The sequence below is a fragment of the Rattus norvegicus genome, chromosome 2, assembly GCF_036323735.1.
Source record: "Rattus norvegicus strain BN/NHsdMcwi chromosome 2, GRCr8, whole genome shotgun sequence".
NCBI classification, from domain to species: Eukaryota; Metazoa; Chordata; class Mammalia; order Rodentia; family Muridae; genus Rattus; species Rattus norvegicus.
Genome location: NC_086020.1, coordinates 25,580,256 through 25,603,481, shown reverse-complemented (window position 1 = coordinate 25,603,481; position 23,226 = coordinate 25,580,256). Strand labels below are relative to the sequence as shown.

The following is a 23,226-nucleotide window of genomic DNA, read 5'->3' as shown; positions in this document are numbered from 1 at the left end:
AGGGGATCCAAAACTCTCTTTTGATCTCTAGGACATGTACCTGATGCATAGACAGGCAGAACAATTATACACATAAAATAGTTTTGGAAGGAACTAAGACAGACAGACCTGCATCAGCCAAAAAGCCTGCACCCTTCCCCCAGCAAGGTCTTGACTGATGAAGCTCCTGTCTGGTGTCTCAGTTCACAAAATGACCTCACGGCCTACCTTCAATGTCTCTTATCAGTACCCAGCAGGCTATCTACAGTCCATCATGTTGTGTATTGTACAGATACCACACGCTACAAATCTCAAGAGGGGGTCGGGGGGTGTACATATGGAGGACTGTCCTTGAGACCAGTTAGGACCTTGGTCTTTCAGCCTCTGTGGAGGTGCTCTGTGGGGTTCTGCTGTTGGCTTGTGTTGCCTGGAACACCTGGCTAGCTGGAACTCACTGGGTAGGACCCAGCTGTGTGAACTTGTAGAAACCTTCCTCTTTCTGACTCTGCCTCCCGAGGATTGAGATTATAGGACTGAACAACTGTACCTACCTTAGAATACACACACACACACACACACACACACACACACACACACACACACACACTTTTTTTTTAACATGAGGAGCTCTAGATTTTGTATGCAAGTTACTAATTTTCTTTCTCCCAAACACTTCGAAAAGAAAAAGAAAAGAGGCAGGAGATTGGAAGAACGGTGAGTGGGAGAGAAGACTTTTTTTTTTCCACGTGGGAGCATGCTACAGCCACACAGGAAGGACTGAGGAAGAGCAGTGCGCACTTCAAGAAATCCACTCTCTGCCACGTCACCCCTGGGGTAAGAATGGTTTGAGACTGGATCGCTTGCTTGCAAGAAACTTCCAAGGGCAGCAGCTCTTCCCCACCCTCCACCCCATCACCATAAGGAAATAATTTACTGCCTCCTGCTTTTCAAAGCCTCCAGCCAGAAGCCGCTGCTGGGCAAAATGATTTGCATAAAGTCCCTCATTGGTCAGCCAGCGCTGCTGAAGTGGCCTAATTTCTCTTACTCAGCAATCTGCCACGTTCCCAAAGTACACCTCACAGTACACAAGTATTTTTAAAGACTGTTTTCTGTGAAATCTTGTGATCCACATGCAGTATAGAATTTTGAGGAACAATAACAAGATAAGGAATTTCTTAGGAGTTTAAAAGGCAGTGTAAGAGGACAAAAAGTCTAATCCACAATTATTACAGAAAAATACAGCACAGGAAAAAAAAGGCCAATTCAAGATTTAAACCACAAGACTAAGTTTAAGATTGGTAGCCATGAACTTTGCTGCGTTGCTTTGAAAAGAGCCCGATACCCAGGACTGGTTCTCAAGATGTACTGTGTACTTAATGCTGGACACTGGTGCAGTGCAAGCAGGAAGTGTCCTTACAGCAAGCCACTGCTGGGCACTGCTGTCCTTGAAAGAGACCCTGCTGGGAACCCATTTGCCCCTTAGTTCCTGGAGAAGGGCTACTGCCTTCCTGGCTCCAGAAGGCCTCCCAGACTCCCCTGTGAACAGTGCTAAGCACCCCTCACCTGGAGGTTCAGGCAGCCTCCCACCAGGACCTGGGCAGTACTGGGTTTCTGAGAGTAGCCTCTCAGCCCAGAACACACTCCTCGTTGGTGTGTGCCCACATTGTCTGTGGATGAGGTGGACACTGAAAGTACTCATACAGCAGGACAAATGGCCAAATGGGAAGCTGTTGTGATGTAAGAGTTGGAGACTATGAAGGAAAACTCCTGGAAAGAAGCTCTGTTTGCAGAGACTGTTTACAACTGCAGTGATGGATGGAGAGGCTGCAAGTTCACGGTCCAGAGGCCCAGTTACTTCATCCTGGGTAATTTTAGCTACCAGCAGCCATTGCTCGCCCACCTCGGTGTCCGACCTGAACTACATCCAGTGAATAACGATAAAAACCTTTTAAATAGATTAATTTAGCAGAGCCCCAATGTCCACACCTAAAAGCTAAAAATGTCATCAGATAACATCTGAGATCTAAAGAAAGCTCCCCCATCTCGCTGGAGCCCCCTTCCTGACTTATGACTTTCTGCTGTGAAACTATGAAGCTGCTCCCGGGCCGCAATGAGGTCCGTGTAGCATCTAAGTCACTCTCCTGTTACTGTGAGGAGACATTATGAGCAAGGTTCCCTTTAAAGAAGGTGTCTAACTGGGGGCTAGTCCACTGTGATGACGGTAGGTAACCTAGTGGCAGGCACACTAGCTAGCATGGCACTGAAGCTGTAGTTGAGCGCTCACAGGATGCTCATGCTGCAGGCAGGGAGGGAAGGACTGCATTGACATAGACATTGGAAATCTCAAAGCCCACCCCAGTGACACATCTCCTCCAATAAGGTCATACCGCCTCCACACCTCCTAATCCTTCCCAAACAGTTCCACTAACCTGAAACCAAGTGTTCAAACATATGAATCTGGAGGTGGGAGGGAGCTTCTCATTCAAACCACCCCATGGGGTAACCTACATCCCGGGGCCATGGTCACTCAGAATGACTACAGAATAAACTCTCTTATTCTCCTTAAAATGGAAGCTTGTGTTTTTACATTGACATCTACCATGCCACCCCTTATGACTCTATTACATGGTTAGGACCACGTCCTTTCTGCAGGACACAGCCAAGGTTTTCAGTCCTGGGCAGCTAGCAGGAAGAAGGATTGAACAGAGGTCACTGGCAATGAAGAAACACTGACTCCAGACTGAAACAGCCCCTCTGGAGCTGTTTGCTTAGGACAGTTAAAGAAAGCAGTACAAGACAGGTCAGAGGGCCAGAGCCTTCCAGCACCAACTTTCTGGGAGTAGCTCCAAAGGAGCCTGCTGGAGCAACCCCAGACCTCCCAGATGAACAGAAGTGTGACTTGAGAGCATCCCTAAGAAGCTGAATGTCTGGGGCTCCCTCCCTAGTCAGACCTCACATCTCCACAGAAGAAAGCCGCAAGTCCAGAGCCTCTAGGCTTTTCACCCCACACTTACTTTGAAAGTTCACCAAGTCCCAACAGGGTTTATGAGTTAGGGGTTATTAGAGCGCAACAGGAAGTTCAGTTTTCTCTCTGAGATGCCAGACACCAGCTGTACAATCATACTCAAGATGAACACAATTCAAATGGTGTTGAATCACACCAGAGCACACCACTAGCCTCCACCCAATGGCAGATGCCCCTCCTCCCCCAACTCCACAGCAGCCCACGGCTTTAACTTCCAACACCTACCTCTACGGGCACACTGTCTTTTTCAAAGTGAAGTGACAAATTTACCATAGTCCTAGGAGTTCTTAGCAACCTTCGATCTATAAAATGGTGATTTAACACTATGTTTATCGGGTTCCTTTTTAAAATGAGTATATTTTAAAACAGATGTGTAAAGATGTATTTTTCCTGCATGTGTATCTGTGTACCACTTGCATGCTTGGTGCACAGACCCACGGGAACTGAGGCTGCACGTGACTGTGAGCCACCATGTGGGTCCTCGGAACTGAAACCAGGTCCTGTGGGAAGCAGACAATGCTTCCAACTGCTGAGCAGTCATCGACCTCACGCTTTCTGTGCTAATGAGAAGGTGCCAAGTGTTGTGCCTGTATGGATTGTTCCCAGGAGGCTGTGGCTTTCCTTGCAGAGATCCTTGTATGAGTGCACAGTGCACTGTGCGCCTTGTCTGATGCACTGTCCCCAGGGCTCTAAGTCTGGAGTAAGAGATACTACTTATGACCTTTTATAATACTGTCCGACAGTGAAATAGATGTTCATTTTATTAAGTCAATAGTACTAAATATATGCTAAAGGTTGTGTGTGTGTGTGTGTGTGTGTGTGTGTTTGTGTGTGTGTGTGTGTGTGGTATGTGTGTGCATGTGGCTGGAGGCTGAAAGCTGATGTCTTATCTGCCATGATCACCTCTCACTTTATTCACTGAGGCAGGCGGGGTCTCTCAATTACACCCAAAGCCCTAACTGGCTAATCCAGTACGCCAGCTTCCCTGTGCATCTCTGTCTCTGCCTTCTAAGCTGGGCTACGGATAGCTACCATGCCCACCCAGCTCTTTACAAAGTTCTGGGAATCAGAACTTTAGTACTCACATGGTGTGCAAGTGTTTCCTCCCCTTGGGTTTACTTTTTAAGAATTCTTACTATGTAAAAATACTTAATCTTAGGAGATGAAATTGTAACAGGATGGAGTACAGTCTGATTTATTGTAATCTTGAATGAAAAACAACAAAGTACAGGCAGGGTTTGCTCTTAAGCCCTGAACCATGTCTCCAGTCACCTGAGCACTGTTTCAAAATTAATTTCCATGTAACATTACTTTATCGTTTTAAGAGTCAGGCAGGTAGGCTAACATGCAGCTCGGTAGAAGAGAGCTTGCTTCAGGATGGTATAAAGCCGTGTGCCTTGGTAGTTATCCCGGCATGGAAAATATCCCCCAGAGGCTGTTTTTACTAAAAGTCACGGACCCCTCACTTAAGCCTGTAGATAGATGCCCAATGGGTGACTGAAAGCAGGGTAAGAGCTTACTATGCCTCCCACATTTTATACCTGCCTCGCTTTGCACCCTAAAGTCTGCGCAGTATCTGGGGGTAGATGTGTGGATCACTTGGAATATTCCTCTACAGATGAAAGGAACTTCTCCCCCTTCAAGACGAAACCAATCGATACATGACTAACTAAGGTGTCTTCAGGATCTGCAGGGACGTCACAGACAAGAGATTGCTAACTGCCTACTTTACAATGCCTTGTTCCAGACCAGCAGAATATGCCCTCATGCATCACCTTGGATTCCAGGAGCACAGGTCTAAACAGACAAGTCTCCAGAGATGGGAACTGAATTTACCTGTAGACGGCAACCAGCACTCAGCCAGTCGGCACTAAACTCCTACTGCTGTACTGAAGCAGACTACAACCAGAGCAAGAGGGCTTGACTGTGCCAGCTCCTCCCAGGCTCTCGTGCTTCTCCCCCACAGGACCCTAGAGCTCTGTATTAGTTTCTCAAAGGCAGGAAGGTAGGGCTGGATCCCAGCATCCTTCCCAGGGTGGCTCTCTCAGTAGACTGCTTTCCTCCAGCATTCATTTCTTTTGCTGCTTTTGTTTCTGGGTGAGTGGCTGAACTTGGTCTACCAGTGAGAGGGCTCACAATCAATCACATACGAGCCATCAAACAAGGTTTGAGCCTGAGAGTGGGAAAATTCAGCTCTTGCTTCTGGCTGCCTGGGAAGGAATTGCCTGGTTCTTCTTAAGCATCTTACTCAAGCTGCTTGCAGGAATAAAACCAAGACCTAAAGAAAACAACTTTTAAATTCATATTTAGGACCAATTTACGAGACCGGGCTTCAATCACTAGACCCTGGCCCCTGACCGACAACCTAAAGCTCACTGTACCAATCACTCGCATGCGCCATCTTGGAATCCACACAGTGGAAGAAAAGCAAAACTAGCAGGTCATTCTCCAACTTATACACATGAACACGTGCACATGCACACATGTATATATAAACATGAAGAATTCATAGCTCTAAGCTCCAAGAATATGAATTTTTAGAGTAAATGTTGCTGGGGCCTCCTTAGAAACAGGGACTCCACCTTATTTTGTATACAGCCTCCATGGCTACGTTCTAAGAAACAGCTGAATTACCAGAAATGGCTTCTGGCCCCAGGTGTCTCAAATGAGCCTAGACCAAAATATCAATATGCTGTCCTTTGTGTCACTGGTTAACTCTCAGCTGGGGGCTCCTCCAACATGCCCATGCCCCTCAAGGAAACCACCCAGGATAAAGAAAGCCATGTGAAATATCACGTGTGAGGTACCCAGTGTATGTGTGAACTTGATTGGACACCCCTCACCCCTCCTAGTCTGCGATTTTCTGTCTTTTTTTTTTTTTTCTTTTTTTTCGGAGCTGGGGACCGAACCCAGGGCCTTGTGCTTGCTAGGCAAACGCTCTACCACTGAGCTAAATCCCCAACCCCGTGATTTTCTGTCTTAAAAGGTAGTTCTGGGCTGGGGATTTAGCTCAGTGGTAGAGCGCTTGCCTAGCAAGCGCAAGGCCCTGGGTTCGGTCCCCAGCTCCGGAAAAAAAAAGAAAAAAGAAAAAAAAAAAAGGTAGTTCTGTCCATCCCATCCTTCCCCCCACCCCCACCCCCCCTTACCCCCACCCCCACCCCACTGACATGCTTTGGATCCCAAGACCAGTGGTCTCCCTAATATATATGCTTTTTGAATAAAGATACTTTTGCTGGCTCAGACTTGATTTTCATAGTAGATTATTTCCAAATTCTCAAATAATACAATGTATTGATCTATATCCTCACACAGAGGTAAAGACTAACAGTGTAGGTCAAAAGCAAAATCTGACTATGTGATGTCTGTAAGGGCCACACAATAATAAAGAGAATGAGACGCATGTCAACGGAATGGTGTGGCCATAAATACCAAACGAAAGCCTCAAGACAGAGGATTACCAGAGACAAAAGGGTCAGTTCAGCCAGGTGGTGGCTCACACCTTTAATCCTACCACAGAGACAGAAGCAAGTGGATCTCTGTGTTGGAGGCCAGCCTGGTCTGCAGAATGAGCTCCAAGACAGCCAAGACTAAATAAAGAAACCCTATCTTGAGAAAACCGAAAAACACAAACAAAACAACAACAACAAAGAGATCAATTTATTAAAGGGATATAGTTCTGAATGTGCACACGTCTAATGAAGCTTCAAAAAAATTAAGAAAAAAAAGAATGAGAGAAAGACTCATATTTGGACATTTTAACACCATTTTCCCAATAATTAATAGAACTAGACAAAAAAGGAAAATGAAAAACAAAACAAAATTCTAGAAAGATGGAAATTTGAGCAACATTATCCACAAAGGAGAACACTGAATGACTATATAACGTATGTTTTCAAGAGAACATACAACATTCACCAACCTATGTCACATTCCCAGTCATGAGATTACAAATTTAAGGGAAATACTGAAGGACTTATTGGTAAGGCTACGTGGTATCTGCCTAAAATGCATTAAAGTTCTGGATTAGATCCAATGGTAACACACACACACACACACACACACACACACACACACGCACACACACACACACACGCACGCGTGCGCGCATACCCGCACACACTCACGCACACACGCATACATGCATGTGCACAGACATATGCACAGACATACACGCGCTCGCGCGCACACACACACACACACACATAAAAAGAATACACAGATACAGAATATATTCTATAAGCATCGTGCAATTAATTAAAAATCAGTAGCAAAAATGCCCCTGGAAAATTTCCAAATAACCAGAAATTAAAAATACATTCTCTAAATAACCAGGAGTTCAAAGAAGAAATTATGAAAGAATTTAGAAAAATACTTCGTGCTGAATGATAATGAAAATACAGTTTTATCAAACGGAGTGCACTGATACAGTCTGAAATGCTTATTTGAGAAAATAATAGCCTCAGCCCCCACCTTACAAAGTCAGTCAAGAGGCAAATTAGGCTGAAGGTGAGAACAAGAACTAGCAAGTTAGGAAAGGAGCGTGCAGCAGGCGTGGCAGTGCACCTGCAATGCTGCCTCTCGGGAGGCTAACACGAAAGAACTGAGTCTCAGATAGGGCAGCACGGCCTTATCTCAAAATTGAAGAAAAAAACGGGAAATGAAAGCTGACAACGAAAAGCAGAAAAGCCTCATCTTCCACAAGAGTAATAAAGCCAGGGCCAGGCAGGTGACCCAGAGACCCTAATACCGGGAGACAGAGGCGGATACCTCACTTAAACATTCAGGGCCAGCGCAACAAACAAAGGGGCCTGCCACAGAAGGGCCAGCCTCAGTTTTGGAAGAACTGATTCCTGCAAACTGTCCTCTGACCCCACACACGCGCCTTCATAGAGGTGCCCCACACACATGCATAAATAAATGTTAAAAATAATTCAACTCCTTAATTTTGAAGGCTTTGATAACTTTGGGTTATCGTATCAATAAATCTACTAATTTTATGTTTCTAGACCAACCCGAGGTATATAGAGCAAAAAGAGAGAGAGAAAAAAAAAAAGCCTGTCTCAAATAAACAAGGACAAGGACTATAATGGTTAATGGTAGAAGACTTGTCTTGCATATGCAGGGCCCTGGGTTTCATCTCTGGCCCTGGGTTTCATCTCCAGCACTGGGATGGGGATGGTGGTGGTGGGGATGGGGATGGTGGTGGTGGGGATGGGGATGGGGATGGGAATGGGGGTAGGGATGGGGGTGGGGATGGTGGTGATGGTGGTGGTGATGGTGGCAGTAAATACAACCAATAAATGCCCTAGCTGGATTAATAAAGCCGAGAAGGGACATAAATGAGCAGTATGAAGAATGATAACAGAGACATCACTATACATATGTATCAAGCAACCTAACATTTAGAACCACAAACTAATAGCAAAGATTCTTTCTGTTAATGAAAAAGGTGGGTGGAGCACTTGTCTTTGTGTGCAGGCACAGAGGCCGTCAGATCTCCCTGGAGGGCCCATAAGGCAGCTGACGCAGTGCTGGGAGCCGAGCTCAGGACCTTTGGAGAGTAAGTGCTCTTTGCTGCAGACCCACCGCCCCAGACCCTAGTGCAGGGCAACTATTCAGAAAGAAGACAGGAGAAAGATCAGCAGCCTTTGCTCTTAGTCAGGGTGATACTCTGCATTTCCCACCTCCCTGTCTTCACCACTCAGTACCTGCTTCCTGTGGTGCCTCGCCCGCACAAGCCACTGTGTGCTAGCATCCCATCCCGACATGCTCCTGGCTTGTGTCCTCTACATTGCAGACCCCACTTGTGCCTCCATGGTCAATTCTGTTTCCTGGTGAGGAAGAGTCTGTCAGATTATGCTGCATGCCCCAAACTCTGCACTAGAACCTTGACAGTGACTATGTAGATGGCAACAAATGTCCAAAAGAAGTAGACGTTTATGTTATGGGAATGGGGAAGCAACATTCATGAGGAGGTTCCAGGATACCCTGTGGAGTCAGTTCTCTCCTCCAACCAAACAGGCACCAGGAAATGATCTCAGGTCACCTGGCTTGGGTGCCAGCATCTTTACCAGGTGAGCCTGCCTGCCTGCCTGCCTGCCTGCCTGCCTGCCTGCCTGCCTCCCTGCCTGCCTGCCTGCTTGCCTGCCTGCCTTTAATTTTTTAGATAAAATACTCTTGAGCAAGGTTGAGACAAAGCAAACAGTGTGGCCCTACTTATGGGAAACACGTTCTGAGTATGTAGACACTGCCCACAACTGCAGGGCCACATGGAGTCCCTCCTGCCCACTCACGTAGACCAATTTACTCTTCATGTTCCTATCAGTAGATCCCCTACTCCGACACCCTACACCCCCCTCCTCTTCTTCCCCAGAGAGCGGGGCCCCAAAGCTGAGGTGTATCACCCTCCAGGAGCTGCGGTAGCAGGGACGTCACCCTAAGGCCAGGCACTGATGCACAAGGTGTGGCTGAGTGGATAAGCGGAGAAGCCTTCCATGTACATTGTCCAGGATATCCAGGGAAGCTCACCAGCAGACAAACTGCTTTAAGAATTCTGTCAGCCTAAAACTATAACCGCAGGCCAGTGGAGGAGCCAAAAGTACCCCAGGGTCCTTACACAGTACTAGCAAAGCCATGGATACAGAACCCAAGTCAGCAAGCTTCATTACTATGGTTACAGAGCATGAAGTTAGGAATAAAAGACCAAATTCCTCCTGGGTTCCTGTGACCAAGATCACAGCTAACTGGGAGAGCCAGCCCTCCATTAAAGAACTGAGTCCAAGAACAAAAGCTGGGGGGAAATTCCACAAAGACTCTACAAGCTTTGTTTCAAAATGCAATTAGTCAGTATATAAACATGCTGTGTAAACAGAAGTTCTACTTCTAAGCCTCATCTTCTCACCAACACAGCTCGAGGTTGTAAGAGCCCGTCCCACTTTTCTTTTGACCAGACATGGTTTCGTGAAGAGCAAAGAATGCTATCTAATCACTTCTTCGCCCTGGAACACGACTTTCAACCCACAGTGCTTCAAAACTTCTCTGTGGTGCAAGCCCAATCCTAGTAAGTTTTTCCACAGCAGCAGCTTTCCGAACACTTCAGCAACTTCAATCTCAAGGCAAACTACAGAAGAAAGGCCAAGAGCAAAAGCCTCCTCCCTTAAATGCAGACAGATGGTTTATATAAGCAGACTAAACCACTGAGTGAATTTCCTACGCATACGCTGACTACTACACTGACTTGCAGGTTCCACTGTAAAAATCTTTTAAAATTATCATTCTTAAGAAGATAAAATAATCATTAATATACAAACTAAACCTGTAGGAAAGGTTTTATAATGCTCTTTTACTAGGGCTGCAGAGGGTCACTTTTGACCAGTTAGAAAGCCTAGTATTTGAGGACAATCACAGTGGCCTAGTTTGGTAATTTTACCAATACTGCTCTCAATACTCGATCATAACACTAAACTTTGCCGACAAACAGCAGTCTGAAATGAAAGCTCACCAGCAAAGCTGTCTGCCTTGGGGTGACATGAGGGGACAGGAGCTCTGGTCATTAGGTGAGTAGGACATCACTGCTCAGCTCTGGGATAGATAAGATCAAGAGGTTCTGGAGTAAGGGCATTAGGCGGGTTTTAACAGGTTTCAATACCAAAAGCAGCTTGATCCAGGAAGGAAAAGCAATTGCATATAACGGCTATTTCTACAAGCCTACCAGCTAGTGTAAGAACCCTTCTTAGTATAGGGGTGACCACCTATGATTCCAGGATTTGAGAAGCTGAAGCAAGAAGATTGAAGTGAGTTCAAGGCCAGCTAGTCTACAAATACACAGTTCTAGGCCAGCCTCAACTACAGTTAAGATCCTGTCTAGGGGGGTTGGGGATTTAGCTCAGTGGTAGAGCGCTTGCCTAGCAAGCGCAAGGCCCTGGGTTCGGTCCCCAGCTCTGAAAAAAAGAAAAAAGAAAAATAAAAAGATCCTGTCTAGGAGGGAAAAGGAAAAGAAAAGAAAAGAAAAAAAGAATTTCTATCATTCCAGCACTAAAGAACAGAGCCAAGAGGATTGCTACAAGTTCATAGCCAGTCTGACTTAACAGCAAGTAACAGGCTATCTTAGCTACTGTTCTATTGCTGTGAAGACATCATAACCACAGCAACTCTTATGAAAGAAAGCATTTGACTAGGGGCTTGCTGAGAGTTTCAGAGGCTCGGTCCATTGACATTGTGGCTAAGAGGGTGGTGGCATGTGTGGTACTGAACCAATAGTTGAGCGCTACATCCTGGTCCATAGGCTGAGACAACACTGGGCTCGGATGGGCTTCTGAAACCTCAAACCCAAGCCCCAGTGACATACTTCCTCCAAAAAAGCCACATGTACTCCAATGTCAAACCTCCTAATCCTTCTAATCCTTTCAAAGAATGGCACTCCCTATTGACTAAGCATTCAAATATATGAGCCTATGGGGACCATTCCTATTCACACTAATAACATGGGTCACCCAGGGCTACATGGCAAGTGTGTGTGTGTGTGTGTGTGTGTGTGTGTGTGTGTGTGTGTGTGTGAGAATCACCGCCTTGCCTTCACTGAGGATTTCAAGGATGATTACATGAAAACATTTGGGCAAGTCCTGAGTGGAGTTGATGAGACTCATATTCTACTCGCTGATACTTATCGGTGGGAAATCTACTGGCAGTATTTACATGGAAAACACCGTCAGGGAGCAAGCCCTGGGGTAGGGGCGTGACTCTGTCTCTTTAGCTCAGAGATTAGTCAGAACCCATTTTCCATTTCCTCTCTACCAGTGGCTCCCCAGCCTCCGAGCACTCTCTGCACTCTGCTCTGCCAACAAAGACCCAGCCTACAGCCATGTCAGCTAGCCCAGGTCAGCTATCACGAAACTCAGGGTAAAGGGGGTGAGGGCGCCTCCTTCATGCCAAGTATGCAGCTCACCTAGCAACCTTCTTCACCGCCTTGCTGTGAAAGGGGAGAAAGGAGCAGGGACTTATTCTTCAGCACTGGAATGTGGCTAAACCCTGATAAGAAGCTGCCAGTATCAGCTCACTGTGGGCTATACTGGCCCACAGCTCCATCAACAGCACAGTCGAGACAGTATGCAGGCATCCACTGTATTCTACCTACATTGTATGTGCTAAGAAAAGGTAAATGACTGGAAAACTAAAAGTGCCCCATACTAGTAATGATGACAGAACTCAAATTTAATGTAGCCAAAACAACACCAGACACAATAAGACAGGAAAAAGTCAAAGAACAGAGTTGGCTCCTTGGAACACTGGTGTGTGTGTGTGTGTGTGTGTGTATAAATAAAATTATATATATCAATACAGAAAAAGCTCAAAGCTAAAGACTGAAAATGATTGAAATGACCCAGTTTTGCAAAGTAAAATCACATATATTAAACAAAAAATGACTGGATGTATTAAATATCAAATGTGGTTCTCTCTGGGTAACAATAAAGGATTTTTCTTTTCCTCACTGTTTGATAACACTGCCACATAATTCCGAGTCTTGAAAAGAATAAATCTGGGCCTGGATTCCTTCCAAGCAAGGGTGGGAACACAATGCCACGCAACAAAGCCCAGGAGGACAAGGGCTCTGTGACCCTCGTCAAGGCATTCACCTAGGTCACAGTGCACGCTCGGTACACAGGAGCCACACACTGTACTAGCCAGGGCACACTTCTAGTGCACTAGATGACAAATGCCAGGAGGTGAAGACAGAGCTAAGCCCAAAGTCTGTAAGAACTCTTCAAGAAGTCGGCACTGGTTGGGGATTTAGCTCAGTGGTAGAGCGCTTGCCTAGGAAGTGCAAGGCCCTGGGTTCGGTCCCCAGCTCCGAAAAAAAAAAAAAAAAAAAAAAGAAGTCGGCACTGAAAAATTATTTATCTGGCTGTCTACGTCTTCAAAGTAGATATTCGAGTTTGTAGAGGAGAATGAAGAGTTTTCTCCAGGGTGTCATCAATATTTTATGATGTGTAAGGTACGCTTTTTATTTGTATGTGTGACTCTCTGTACATGTGCATGCATATCTGTGTGTGCGCGCTCTCATGTGTGAGCGTGCATGTGTGCATGTTTTCACAGAGGCCAGAGGAGGGCACTGAAGCTGCAGTTACAGGCAGTTTTGAGCTAGCGGTCAGGTGTGGGCCACCCAGTGTGGGTGCTGGAAAACAAACTTAGGTCTTCCACAAGAACAGCCACTACTCCCAAGAGTCATCTCCCAGAGCTGTGATTTACATTTTAAGTACATCTTCATGGACCATCTACAATCCCAAGGTGGTCCATCACTTGCCCCAAAGACCAGTTAATACCTATAACGATCCTCCTGCCTGGGTTCCAGTTACCCCTAACTCAGAAGATGCCAGAGAACCGACCCATCAGCACACCAGAAGAAAGAATAAGACTGAATTAAGACCTCAAGATCCTGGGCACTTAAGACTCTAGCCAATCTCCAGTACTAGGAAAGTGGATCTGACTTCAACATGGCTTTCAGGAGCATCAGGCCACATACAACTAAGCCTCCTGTGTGGAAAAGCTGGGCTGACAAAAGAAGCCACTGTCTACTGTCACTAATATTCCTTTTTTTTTTTTAAGAGCATTTATTAAGAGTTCAAGCTCCCTCCTGTTCCTTGGAAATACAAACACAAGAGACCTCATTTTTTTCAGTTTCTGCATCTGTAGGTTCAATCAACTAATTTCCAAAACATCTGGAGCCAGGTGTGGTGGCACATGTCTTCACCCCAATCACTGAGGAGGCTGAAGCAAGAGGACCACGAGGATAAGGCCAGCTTGGTCTACGGTGAGATCCTGCCTCAAAAACCTTAACAGCGATAGAGCACAGCACTTGAGTGCTTGCCTCACACATGCAAAGCCCTGGTTCACTCTTCAAAACTCCAACAGCTGCCTGGCAGTCGAGGTGCATACCTTTGGTCAGGGCACTCAGGAGGCAGAGGCAGGAGGAACTCTGTTAGACCAGTCTGGTCTACAGAGAGTTCCAGGGCAGCCAGAGCAACATAAAGACCCCATCTCCAAAGACAAACAAACAAACAAAGCAAAATAAAGTTCTTTCTCTACTCAGCATGTGCTTGACTTTTCCTTTTTTTTTTTCTTTTTTTTTTTTTCCGGAGCTGGGGACCGAACCCAGGGCCTTGAGCTTCCTAGGCAAGCGCTCTACCACTGAGCTAAATCCCCAACCCTCCTTTTTTTTTTTTTTAATTATTTTATTTTATTTTATGTGCATTCATGTTTCACCTGCATTTGTGTCTGTGTAATGCTGTTGAATCCCCTGGAACTGGAGTTAGAAATTTGTCAGCTGCCAAGTGGGTGCTGGGAACTGATCCTGAGTCCTCTGGCAGAGCTAACCCTGTGCTCTGCTTGGCTGAGCCATCTTTCCGAGCTGGCACTGGCTTTTCTTGCCATTAGTCCCCTAAAGCTTACACTGTAATGATAAAACACCACCAACATAGTCTCAAGTGTGAGTAAACCAAAGGTAGTTAAATACCCATGGAAGGATGTGCAAAGATCACTCGTAAAGTCTGCTGCGTCAGGGATGTGCAAAGATCACACGTAAAGTCTGCTGTGCCAGGGCAACAGTGATGAGCTGAAGGCATGGAGTTAACAGACAATTTATCAGAGCTGAGCATGGTGGTGAACATCTTTAATCGCAGCACTCAGAAGACAGAGGCAGACAGATCTCTGAGTTCAAGGCCAACCTGGTCTAGAAAGTTGAGTCGCGTGGCAGCAAGGGCTAAGCAGAGAAATCCTGTCTCAAAAAAATTTTTAAAAAGGGAAAAAAATGTATCAGAGCAAAGAAAGTGACACTGACACTCAACCACACACATGTGTACACACATGCAACAGTCAATCAATCAATCCTTAAAAATATGGCCAGAGGATGGGTCAGTGGGTAACTATGCTGCCACACAAGCCAGGCAACGTGGCTTGAGTTGTTGGGAGGTGAAAAGAGAAAGCAGCATACTCCGAGAACAATTAAAAACGTATCTTAAAATATTTTACAAGGAAAGACATAGATGTAGCAAGCAAATTCTCAGAGAGAGAGAACCATGCCCTGAGAGGGAATGGGTATTTTGCTATGTGAGGGAAGTTACGAGTTCTTACTTCATGCACTGTCCATGTGGAAGCTTACTGGGCACTTTACCGTCTTGTTAGGGAATAAATACTCGAGTGCCATCTGTGTTGCTTGAGACTGGCCACTCAGGTTAGGCTCTAAACGTTCGTATCAGACATCACAAGTCACTAGGGTCAGAGGAGTCACGGTGTTGAAGAGTGCGGAGTTCGGCTTCTTATCTCTACAAATAGAACTTTTTTATGAGGCACTTGAATGTCTGTAAATTTTAGTATAGAGAAGAACCAACCTTCCGTGGACACTACAACGCTGAGACAGTGGTGCAGAGGTGGCCTTCTCATAGACCGCCCAGTCCTTTATGATACCATCAGCATAACTTGGATCCTGCTCTGTGGGAGGACAGACTCTGACCAGAGCCAGCTAGCAGGCAGAGTTGACATAGACACATTACTACACCCAACCTTTTGTAACTCTTCCTTCCCTCAACTGGACTTGGGCCACTACTCACCACACCACCCCCTTTCTACTCCCCTCTGTCAGAGGCTGACTGGTCAAGTGGCCACACCTGTAGTTCCAGCACGTGGGAGGCTGAGGCGGGAGTCCAACCTGGGCTGGCCAGAGCTACATACGGACCTAGCACAGTGCCATCAAAACAAGCAAGCAGCTCCCTCTGCACAGGATGAAAGAAGCTTAGTTCTTTACCTAACACCTGGCAAACAGAATATTATTCTCTAACAAATGTCCCATTTTCTTGTTTTTCAACCTTTGACAGTGGATGGTAATCCCTGGTAGCATTAACGGCTTTGCTAATTAACATAATAGACATTAGAGGTGGGTGGGCTTTTGTTTCTCAGTGATCAAGAGATATGACCTAGTCAGACATGGTGACTCTCCTTTAATACCAGTACTTAGGTAGCAAAGTTTTGAGGCTCAGGTCAGTCAGAATTAAATGATGAGATGGGTCTACAAACAAACAAACAAACAAACAAACAAACCTGTAAACTAGGCGCTGTGCCACACCCCTGCAATCCCATCACTGGAGAGAGGCAGAAAGATCTAGAAGATCAGGGTAACCCTCAGGTTGAAAGCCAGTGTGGGTTACATTAGATCTAGTCTCAAGAAAAAAGAAAGAAAGGGGGGAGGGAGAGAAAGAGGGAGAGGTGGATGGAGGATGTGTAGACCAGTCTGTTAACATCCGGGCCCTTCTGCCCTTATGAGACCCAGCTGCAGAGACAGGGCTGAGCCTTTACTCTGTCAGTGGCCATCACAGACTGAATCTGTCCACGAAGCCCTGCTAGTGTGGCTGCCTCAGCCCATTCAGAATTAGTGAAATTCTCCCTACTCGAAGGTGCTCACACTGCCCCAGAGAACTTTTCGTGCACTATGCACACTGCAGCATCAAAACAGGCAAAGAGCTTCAGGAAAAGCTGCAGGACCAGCAGAATGTTTGTGAATTTGGCAGAACTTGAGTCTCTAACTTGGTGTCTGTAACTTGGACCAAATAAGAAGGAAGAAACAAAAGTCGCTCCCCTTTCCCTACTAGTAGGCAACAATGTCTACCAGGAAGCCCCAATCTCTGAATACTCAGACGGCCATTCAGAGCAGTCGCATATTTACGCCACATACTAATAAGAAAACCAGGACAGCTGTCAAGCAGAGAAGTCAGCCAACTGCAGCCTGGAGGACCAGTGTGGAAGGTCTGGACATATTCAGCCTATTGGGCCATTGTTTTGTACTTTCAGTTGCCTCACCTGTGGTAAACAGGGCTGTTGTCCAGAATGATGATATATTTATAAAACAAGACAACATAGTGGGCACTGAAATAGATTTCTGTCATTATCACCACCAGCAGGGTCACCACCAGCCTCACGATTATCAAGAATGCTTATACTTGCCTGCAGGAAACCCTGACAACTCTTACTCTCAAACTGTCTTGGAAGAACTGTCTGTACATATATATTTTAAGTATGCATCTCATGTCACCTCTAACAGTGTGTCACAGCTCTCTGACACCCTCATTTTCAACCAGTCTCTAAGTCAGAGGAGCAAGGAAGCTCTCTACTTACCCTGTATCTCTAGAGTCTCACCCAGGAGGTGCTGCATGGCTTCTCCCCAGCCACCCCTCCGCCATTAGCATCCATTAACCAGCATCCAAGCAAATCTGAGTATCAAGAATTGATAGAGCAACCATAAAAGAGAGGACTGGCAGAGTAATGTCACAGGTAATCCTCATACAAATCTAAGTATCATCCCACCCATTGTGCAGATAAGGAAAACTGAAGACACAAAGGTGACTTTATCTCGAAGAACAAAACAAACAAGCCCAAGTCCTTTTCTCTTCTCCACACCCATTTCTAATCCATCTCCGCCTCTATAAAGTCCTTAACACCCCACTGTACCCACTCCTGCAGCTAAAGCCTCACTGAAGGTAGCATGCTCCCTCTTCCCTGGACTACATAAAGATGGCTGCCAGAACGCAAGCTCCCTCAGGAAGGGATCTGTGTTCACAGCAGAGCCTCAAACACAGCACATACAAAGAAGCGTGGCTCACAGAGAAGCAATACTCACCTCTGGGGCTACAGAAATGTCCACTCTATTGAGAGCTTTGCCTGCTCTTGCAGAGGACCCAGGTTCGAGTCCTAGCACCCACATGGCAGTTCACAACCCTCTGTAACCTCCAGGGGATTCAAGACCAACACAAGAACAGGGCCCAGCACCTGTGCTTGTAAGGAAGTAGGGGCTCCAGAGGGTTCCCCCAGAGCCATCCCCAGGGGAACCAACACCTTCTTCTGACTTCTGAGGGCATCAGACAGGCACATGGTACACGACATGCATACACATAAATGAAAATATGTATACATATATACATGTATGTATGTATGTATGTATGTATGTATGTATGTATGTATAAATAGAAAGTGACTATAGCCAGGCATGATAACACAAAGAAGTAGAGGGAAAAGAAGAATCAGGTGTGTAAGGCTCGTCTCTGCTTCAGAGTTTGAAGCCAGCCAAGTTAAACGAGGAGAAAAGAAAACCCACCTTGTAAGCAGGTGTATCAGGTAGTGCAGACATTTAATCTTTTCACTTGGGAGAATGAAGCTGAAGAATTACAAGTTTTGGGCCAGCCTTGCCTACATAGCAAGACCTGGTTTTTAAGAAATAAACAAAAAGACGTATTTACTAAATGAACACATATGGATACTTGGACTGTTTCCTTCGGTTACCTCCCTTCTCCCTGCCAGTCCAGCCTTCACAGTACCCAAAGCAATCTTCCCAGTCCTACCCAGCCCACAGCTCATCCTCGCTCACTATGCTCCTCTCGCTACCATCAGAGTAAAACCCAAACTCCAGAGAGGATCTGTCAGATCAGCACTAGGACCCTTGTACAGTTCCTCCTGTTGTGGTGACCCCCCCCCAGCCATGAAATTATTTTTATTGCTACTTCATAAGTATAATTTCACTACTGTAATGAATTGTAAGGTAAATATGTTTTCGAGTGGTCCTAGGCAACCACTGTGAAAGGGTTGTTTAATCCCTATCCCCATCCCCAATCCCACCCTCCCCATCCCCATCCCCATCCCCATCCCCTCCCCATTCCCCAACCCCACCCCTACTCCCACCCCCACCCCCGCCCCCTCCCCTGACCAGATTCGGCCCACAGGATGACCACCACTGTTAGATACATGGCAGGAACAGGCCGCACCTGTGCTTGTAAGGCTAACATCTCTTCAAGCTGAATTTTTGATTGTTTCATTCAAGGCCTTCCAGAAGACTGATAAGTAGCCATATGAAACAGCAAAAAAATCTAGATTATTAGAGGTGTTCTATTTGCTCACTGTAATCTCAACTCCAACCTGGAGACCTTCTCATTAGCCATCCTGGAACCTATTATATAGAAAGAAGCTATCTCAAACTGAGCTCACTCAGGAACGCACCCATCTACACAAGCGGTGGCAAGTCTTTCCAAAATGATCTGCGTAAAACTCCTGAATAAATGCCCTGGTCCCCGTGGGGGCGCAGGAGTTGTGCCCAGTGCTCTTTGCTTGCCACAGTTACCATACTCTCTGGCTCCCGCAATGCCCAATGACTCTCGCACTCCCCAAGGGTATGACTCACTGTGTGGGATTACAGGCCGACAGACTCCATTCATATCTGGCCCAGCGAGTTCTCTCACCTAGGCTTAGTCCAGCCCCCATACTCTCTCCATTATATCTCCTTTCTAGAGACATTTTCTCACACAAGCTTCTCATCCAACCCTCCAAAGGCTGTTTTACTACCCAGTCTGTTACAAGACTACTGGATTTATTGTTGCAAGACTACTGGATTTATTGTTGCTGTTTACATGTTTATGGAATGTCCTTACACTTACGTACACACAGGTCACTGCCAGCAGATGTTTGGCTTCCTACAATATATCCTCCTCAGAGCATTTAGCAGGTGCTTGTACACAACATGTATACAAGTGACAGACTTAGCTTCTGGTGACTGTGAGGCTCGAGGGGTTCATTTTGCACTAGGGGCTGAATCCAGCCAAATGCATGCTGGGCAAGCACTCTAACTTTAGCTAAACCTCACACCCTCACATAAACTCCTGTCAGAGGCTCAACAGTCCCTCCCAACTATATAAAATCCTGGTGTGTGTGGCTGCTCACCACAGTGAGACCCTTCCGCAGCAATGAGAAAGCAGAAGTTATAATCCTGTGGGGAATGGACAGGACCTGGTTCTTTCCAAAGTCCTAAGAGGGGGATTTTGGAAACAAGTCATAAATCCTAGCAAAATATCACTCATACCAACATTTTTTCAGAAACTCATTTAAGTACTAACAATAAGTCCCAGAACCTGATCTCAAGCACCTGTCAGGAAAGAGCTTCAAGAGAGAAGCGCAGAAAGCCCCAAACATATGTAATTACTGTACAATGAGAAGTGTTGCACTAAATTGAGAGCATCACCAAAAAACAAGAAAAATGGATTTGTAGGTGTCGCTCAAAAAGCACTTGCAGAAACTAGACCCTATGTTCCATTCCAGCACCAGAGAGAGAGAGAGAGAGAGAGAGAGAGAGAGAGAGAGAGAGAGAATTTGCAATTTTCTGAAAACAATCTTTTCTGGCCCCTCTTGGTCTAAATAGCCTGGATGAGACACATTCCTTCTCTCCTTCCTTTCCTGACATTGAGGGGAGGGGCATCATTTTACTTCAAATCAAAAAGCCTCAATTTCCTCGTCTCTGGAAATGCCGGATTGACTGACTGCATGCTATTCACAGTTTTAGACCTCAGGAACCAAGAGACTCCACAGGGCCACCTCAGAGGACAGAACAGACTATTGGCCACTAAAACCGATTGGTCCAGAGACACAGCTTAACCCCTACAGCACGTACAGTTGCTCCCTATTGTCCTAACGTTCAAAGTAAACAAGACCAGTCCGGAACTTGAATGCTCAGCCACCGCGACCAGATTCGAGGTTTTGTTTTTGTTTTTTTATAACCCCTTAAAACCTAACAAAAAGACAACACGGGAGAAAAGCATCCAGATGGCTTTACCCAGTTCTCTGTTGTTTTTCTAACCCTGCAGGAAGAAGGGAAATTAGCATTAAAGGGCTAAAACCTAATAATTCTCTCCAGTTAGGAGCCGCCTATGGTTTGGATATCATGAATTTAACTGGCAAGATTACAAAACAGGTTCCAGCAAGATGAGTTGCAAAGAAGGGAGCTAAGACTCATGCCCAGTCAGGGTTGGGTAGGGTCTGTTCGGTAAACCCAGGAAGCAGGGCTGAGCCTTCCCTGTGCCCAGACTTGTGTCCGGGAATTTGCAAATCAGATATCCAGACGTTCTCGTGAATACAGAGCCCCACGTTCTAAACTTGGAGATGCCAAACGCGGTCGCCCTGCCCGGACTGACGAGTTGTACTCCGAGTATAAAAACAGAGATCTTGTCCAACCCCACGTTTTTCCTGGGTTTATCCCACAGGCAGTGCAGTGGCAGGAGAGCTGCGGAGCTCAGAGCCCCTACTGGAGGCTTCGACAGGAGGTTACAAGTCCTGAGAACCGATGGATCCTCAGCTCCAGACCCGCTCGCCCCGCCAGCCCGGAATCCCGGAGGCCGGACTCCGAGGTCGTCGGGGTTGCCTCTTGGGCTTCCCCGTGCCCCTTCCCGCCTACAGTGTTTCCTGAACCCGAGCGCGGCTCGGGTCCGCGGTTCTGATAACCCGCGCAGCAGCCCACCTCGCTCACCTGGCCAGCACAGCACCGGGCAGACATCGCCGCGGCCGACGACCTCCGGACCCTGCCCGCTGGGCCCGCCACTCGCGTCCTCTCGGCTGGGTCCGCAGCGCGCGTCAGAAGAAGCTGGTCTAGCTTCCCAGCCCGGAGTCCAGTAGCGCAGCTGAGAGCTGTGTACCGTGGCCTGAAAACAACCGCCGCCAAGCCCCGCCCCACAGCACAGGCCCCGCCCCGAGACCGCCCCGACTGTAGGTTCCGCCCACATCCTAAGCTCCGCCTCTGGACAGGGCCCGCCCCTTTCCGGGCAGCGCAGTGGGCTTCTTCCTCTCTGGCGCTTCCGCCAGGGTGCACCGAGGCAACGCCATTTTTACAAGACCCCTGGATTTATCGACCTGCCGGGTTTCACGGCGCCCCTCCGCTTGCCTTCACTAATAAAAACTGGAGTCCTAGAGAAAGACTCCCTCCCGACTCTCCTGCGTTGGTCCCACCACGAAGGCGCCACTGATACCAGACTGCGATCGCCTTACTCCTCTGAGGCATCTGCCAGATCCAAGTTCGGGAAAGCCCTCTTGCTCCCAACCCCCTCATATGCCAGGTCTACCCAGGTGCCTGTCGGTTCCACCTGCTGTTCCCGGGGAGCTCTGGGTCTCTGGTCAGAGCGCTGACCGAGAGTTGATATCAGATCCAGGGACTCGGTTGGGGTCCTTGTTTCCTCTCACCTGACCCACGCTGAAAGGAAGATTCTAAAGATTGCTTGTTGGATGCCAAGGGAGACCAAGTTTTGCTCTCTACCTGAATCTCTTCTCACAGTTACTTCAAATGTAAAACCATTTCTGTTAGCATGAATTTTACTCCAATTCCTTTTTTTTTACTGAAAGACTATTTCAGATAAACATTGCTGTACCCATGTGAGGAAAGTAACAGCGGAAGGCAAAGCAGCTTAAATAGCTTGCCCTAAAGTCTCAGGAAGTGAAAAGGCAAAGCAAACAATCCTAATCTCTTCCTCAGGGAAACGACCCAGGGCTTCATCTTCGCTGGACAGAGCCTTTGCCTGTAGTGTCTTGGAAACTTTAGGAGGTAGAAACTAAAGAAAACGGTTTTTGATATACCTGCTTTAGTTATTACCAGCGCTGAACCTTCCAGCGTCTTAAATCCAGGAGTTTAGACTAACACACACTACGGAGCAGGCCCCTACTTGGGGGCAAGAAAAGTTATGAAGACAGTGGCTGTAACTAAAAATAAAAGGGTGTGTGAGGAGCAACTTGCTGGGTAGCAGCCTGTTACTCGGAGCCAGGGCCTCGGTGGGGCTTCACAGTGAGCTTCATTGTTTGCCGCTGGGCGGTCACTAGACTTAGAACTTCAGCTCCTGGGGAAACCGGTCTGACACCCAAGAGTTTCTGTCTTTTTGGAAACCGCCCGAGAGATGGGGGAGGGGTGCAAACTGTACAAACCTTTGAGCTGGAACTTACCCATTCCTTTAGGAGAATCCTCACCCAGGGTCACTCACTGGGTTAGGATCAGAGATCTGACGGAAACTGTTTTGGTTGGCTTTTGTTTGCTTGTTTTCCAAACCTATGCTAGTGCTTGAGGATTCTGGGAATGTATGTCAGTATGGGGAGGCGGGGGGGGGGGGGGGGGGGGGGGTGGGAGACTCTTAATGACCTGGAGATAGATAGGGCTTGGAACTCCATGTTAGACAACTTCCTGGCATGCTTGAGTTCCTTCCCCAACGGGCCAAAAATAATAAATAGCTTGTGGACATGTCAAATGTACACTAAGGTACCCCAAAAACGTTAACAAAAGCCTGAGCTTCTGGAGTCAGGAAGTTGCAAAATCTAACTTCACTAAGAACAGGCTGGATACCATGGCCTCTTTGAGGGAGCCCTGGATTTGATGCCCAGCCTGGTTA

The 23,226-nt window shown here is 46.8% G+C and overlaps 1 protein-coding gene across 2 annotated transcripts in view; it reads right to left on the bottom strand.

The window, feature by feature from the left end:
• Positions 1–21,530, bottom strand: part of Serinc5 (serine incorporator 5) — a 103,452-nt gene extending 81,922 nt beyond the window's left edge. The window contains exons 1-2 of one of the 2 annotated variants that reach the window (XM_063281216.1): positions 21,330–21,530; positions 8,713–8,835 (exon numbers count right to left, since the gene is read on the bottom strand). In XM_063281216.1, coding sequence (XP_063137286.1) covers positions 8,713–8,772 — 60 coding nt within the window. In that variant the 5' untranslated portion in view covers positions 8,773–8,835; positions 21,330–21,530. The remainder of the gene's footprint in view (positions 1–8,712; positions 8,836–21,329) is intronic. The other variant, NM_133395.2, reaches the window with a different exon arrangement.
• Positions 21,531–23,226: the final 1,696 nt, after the last annotated feature.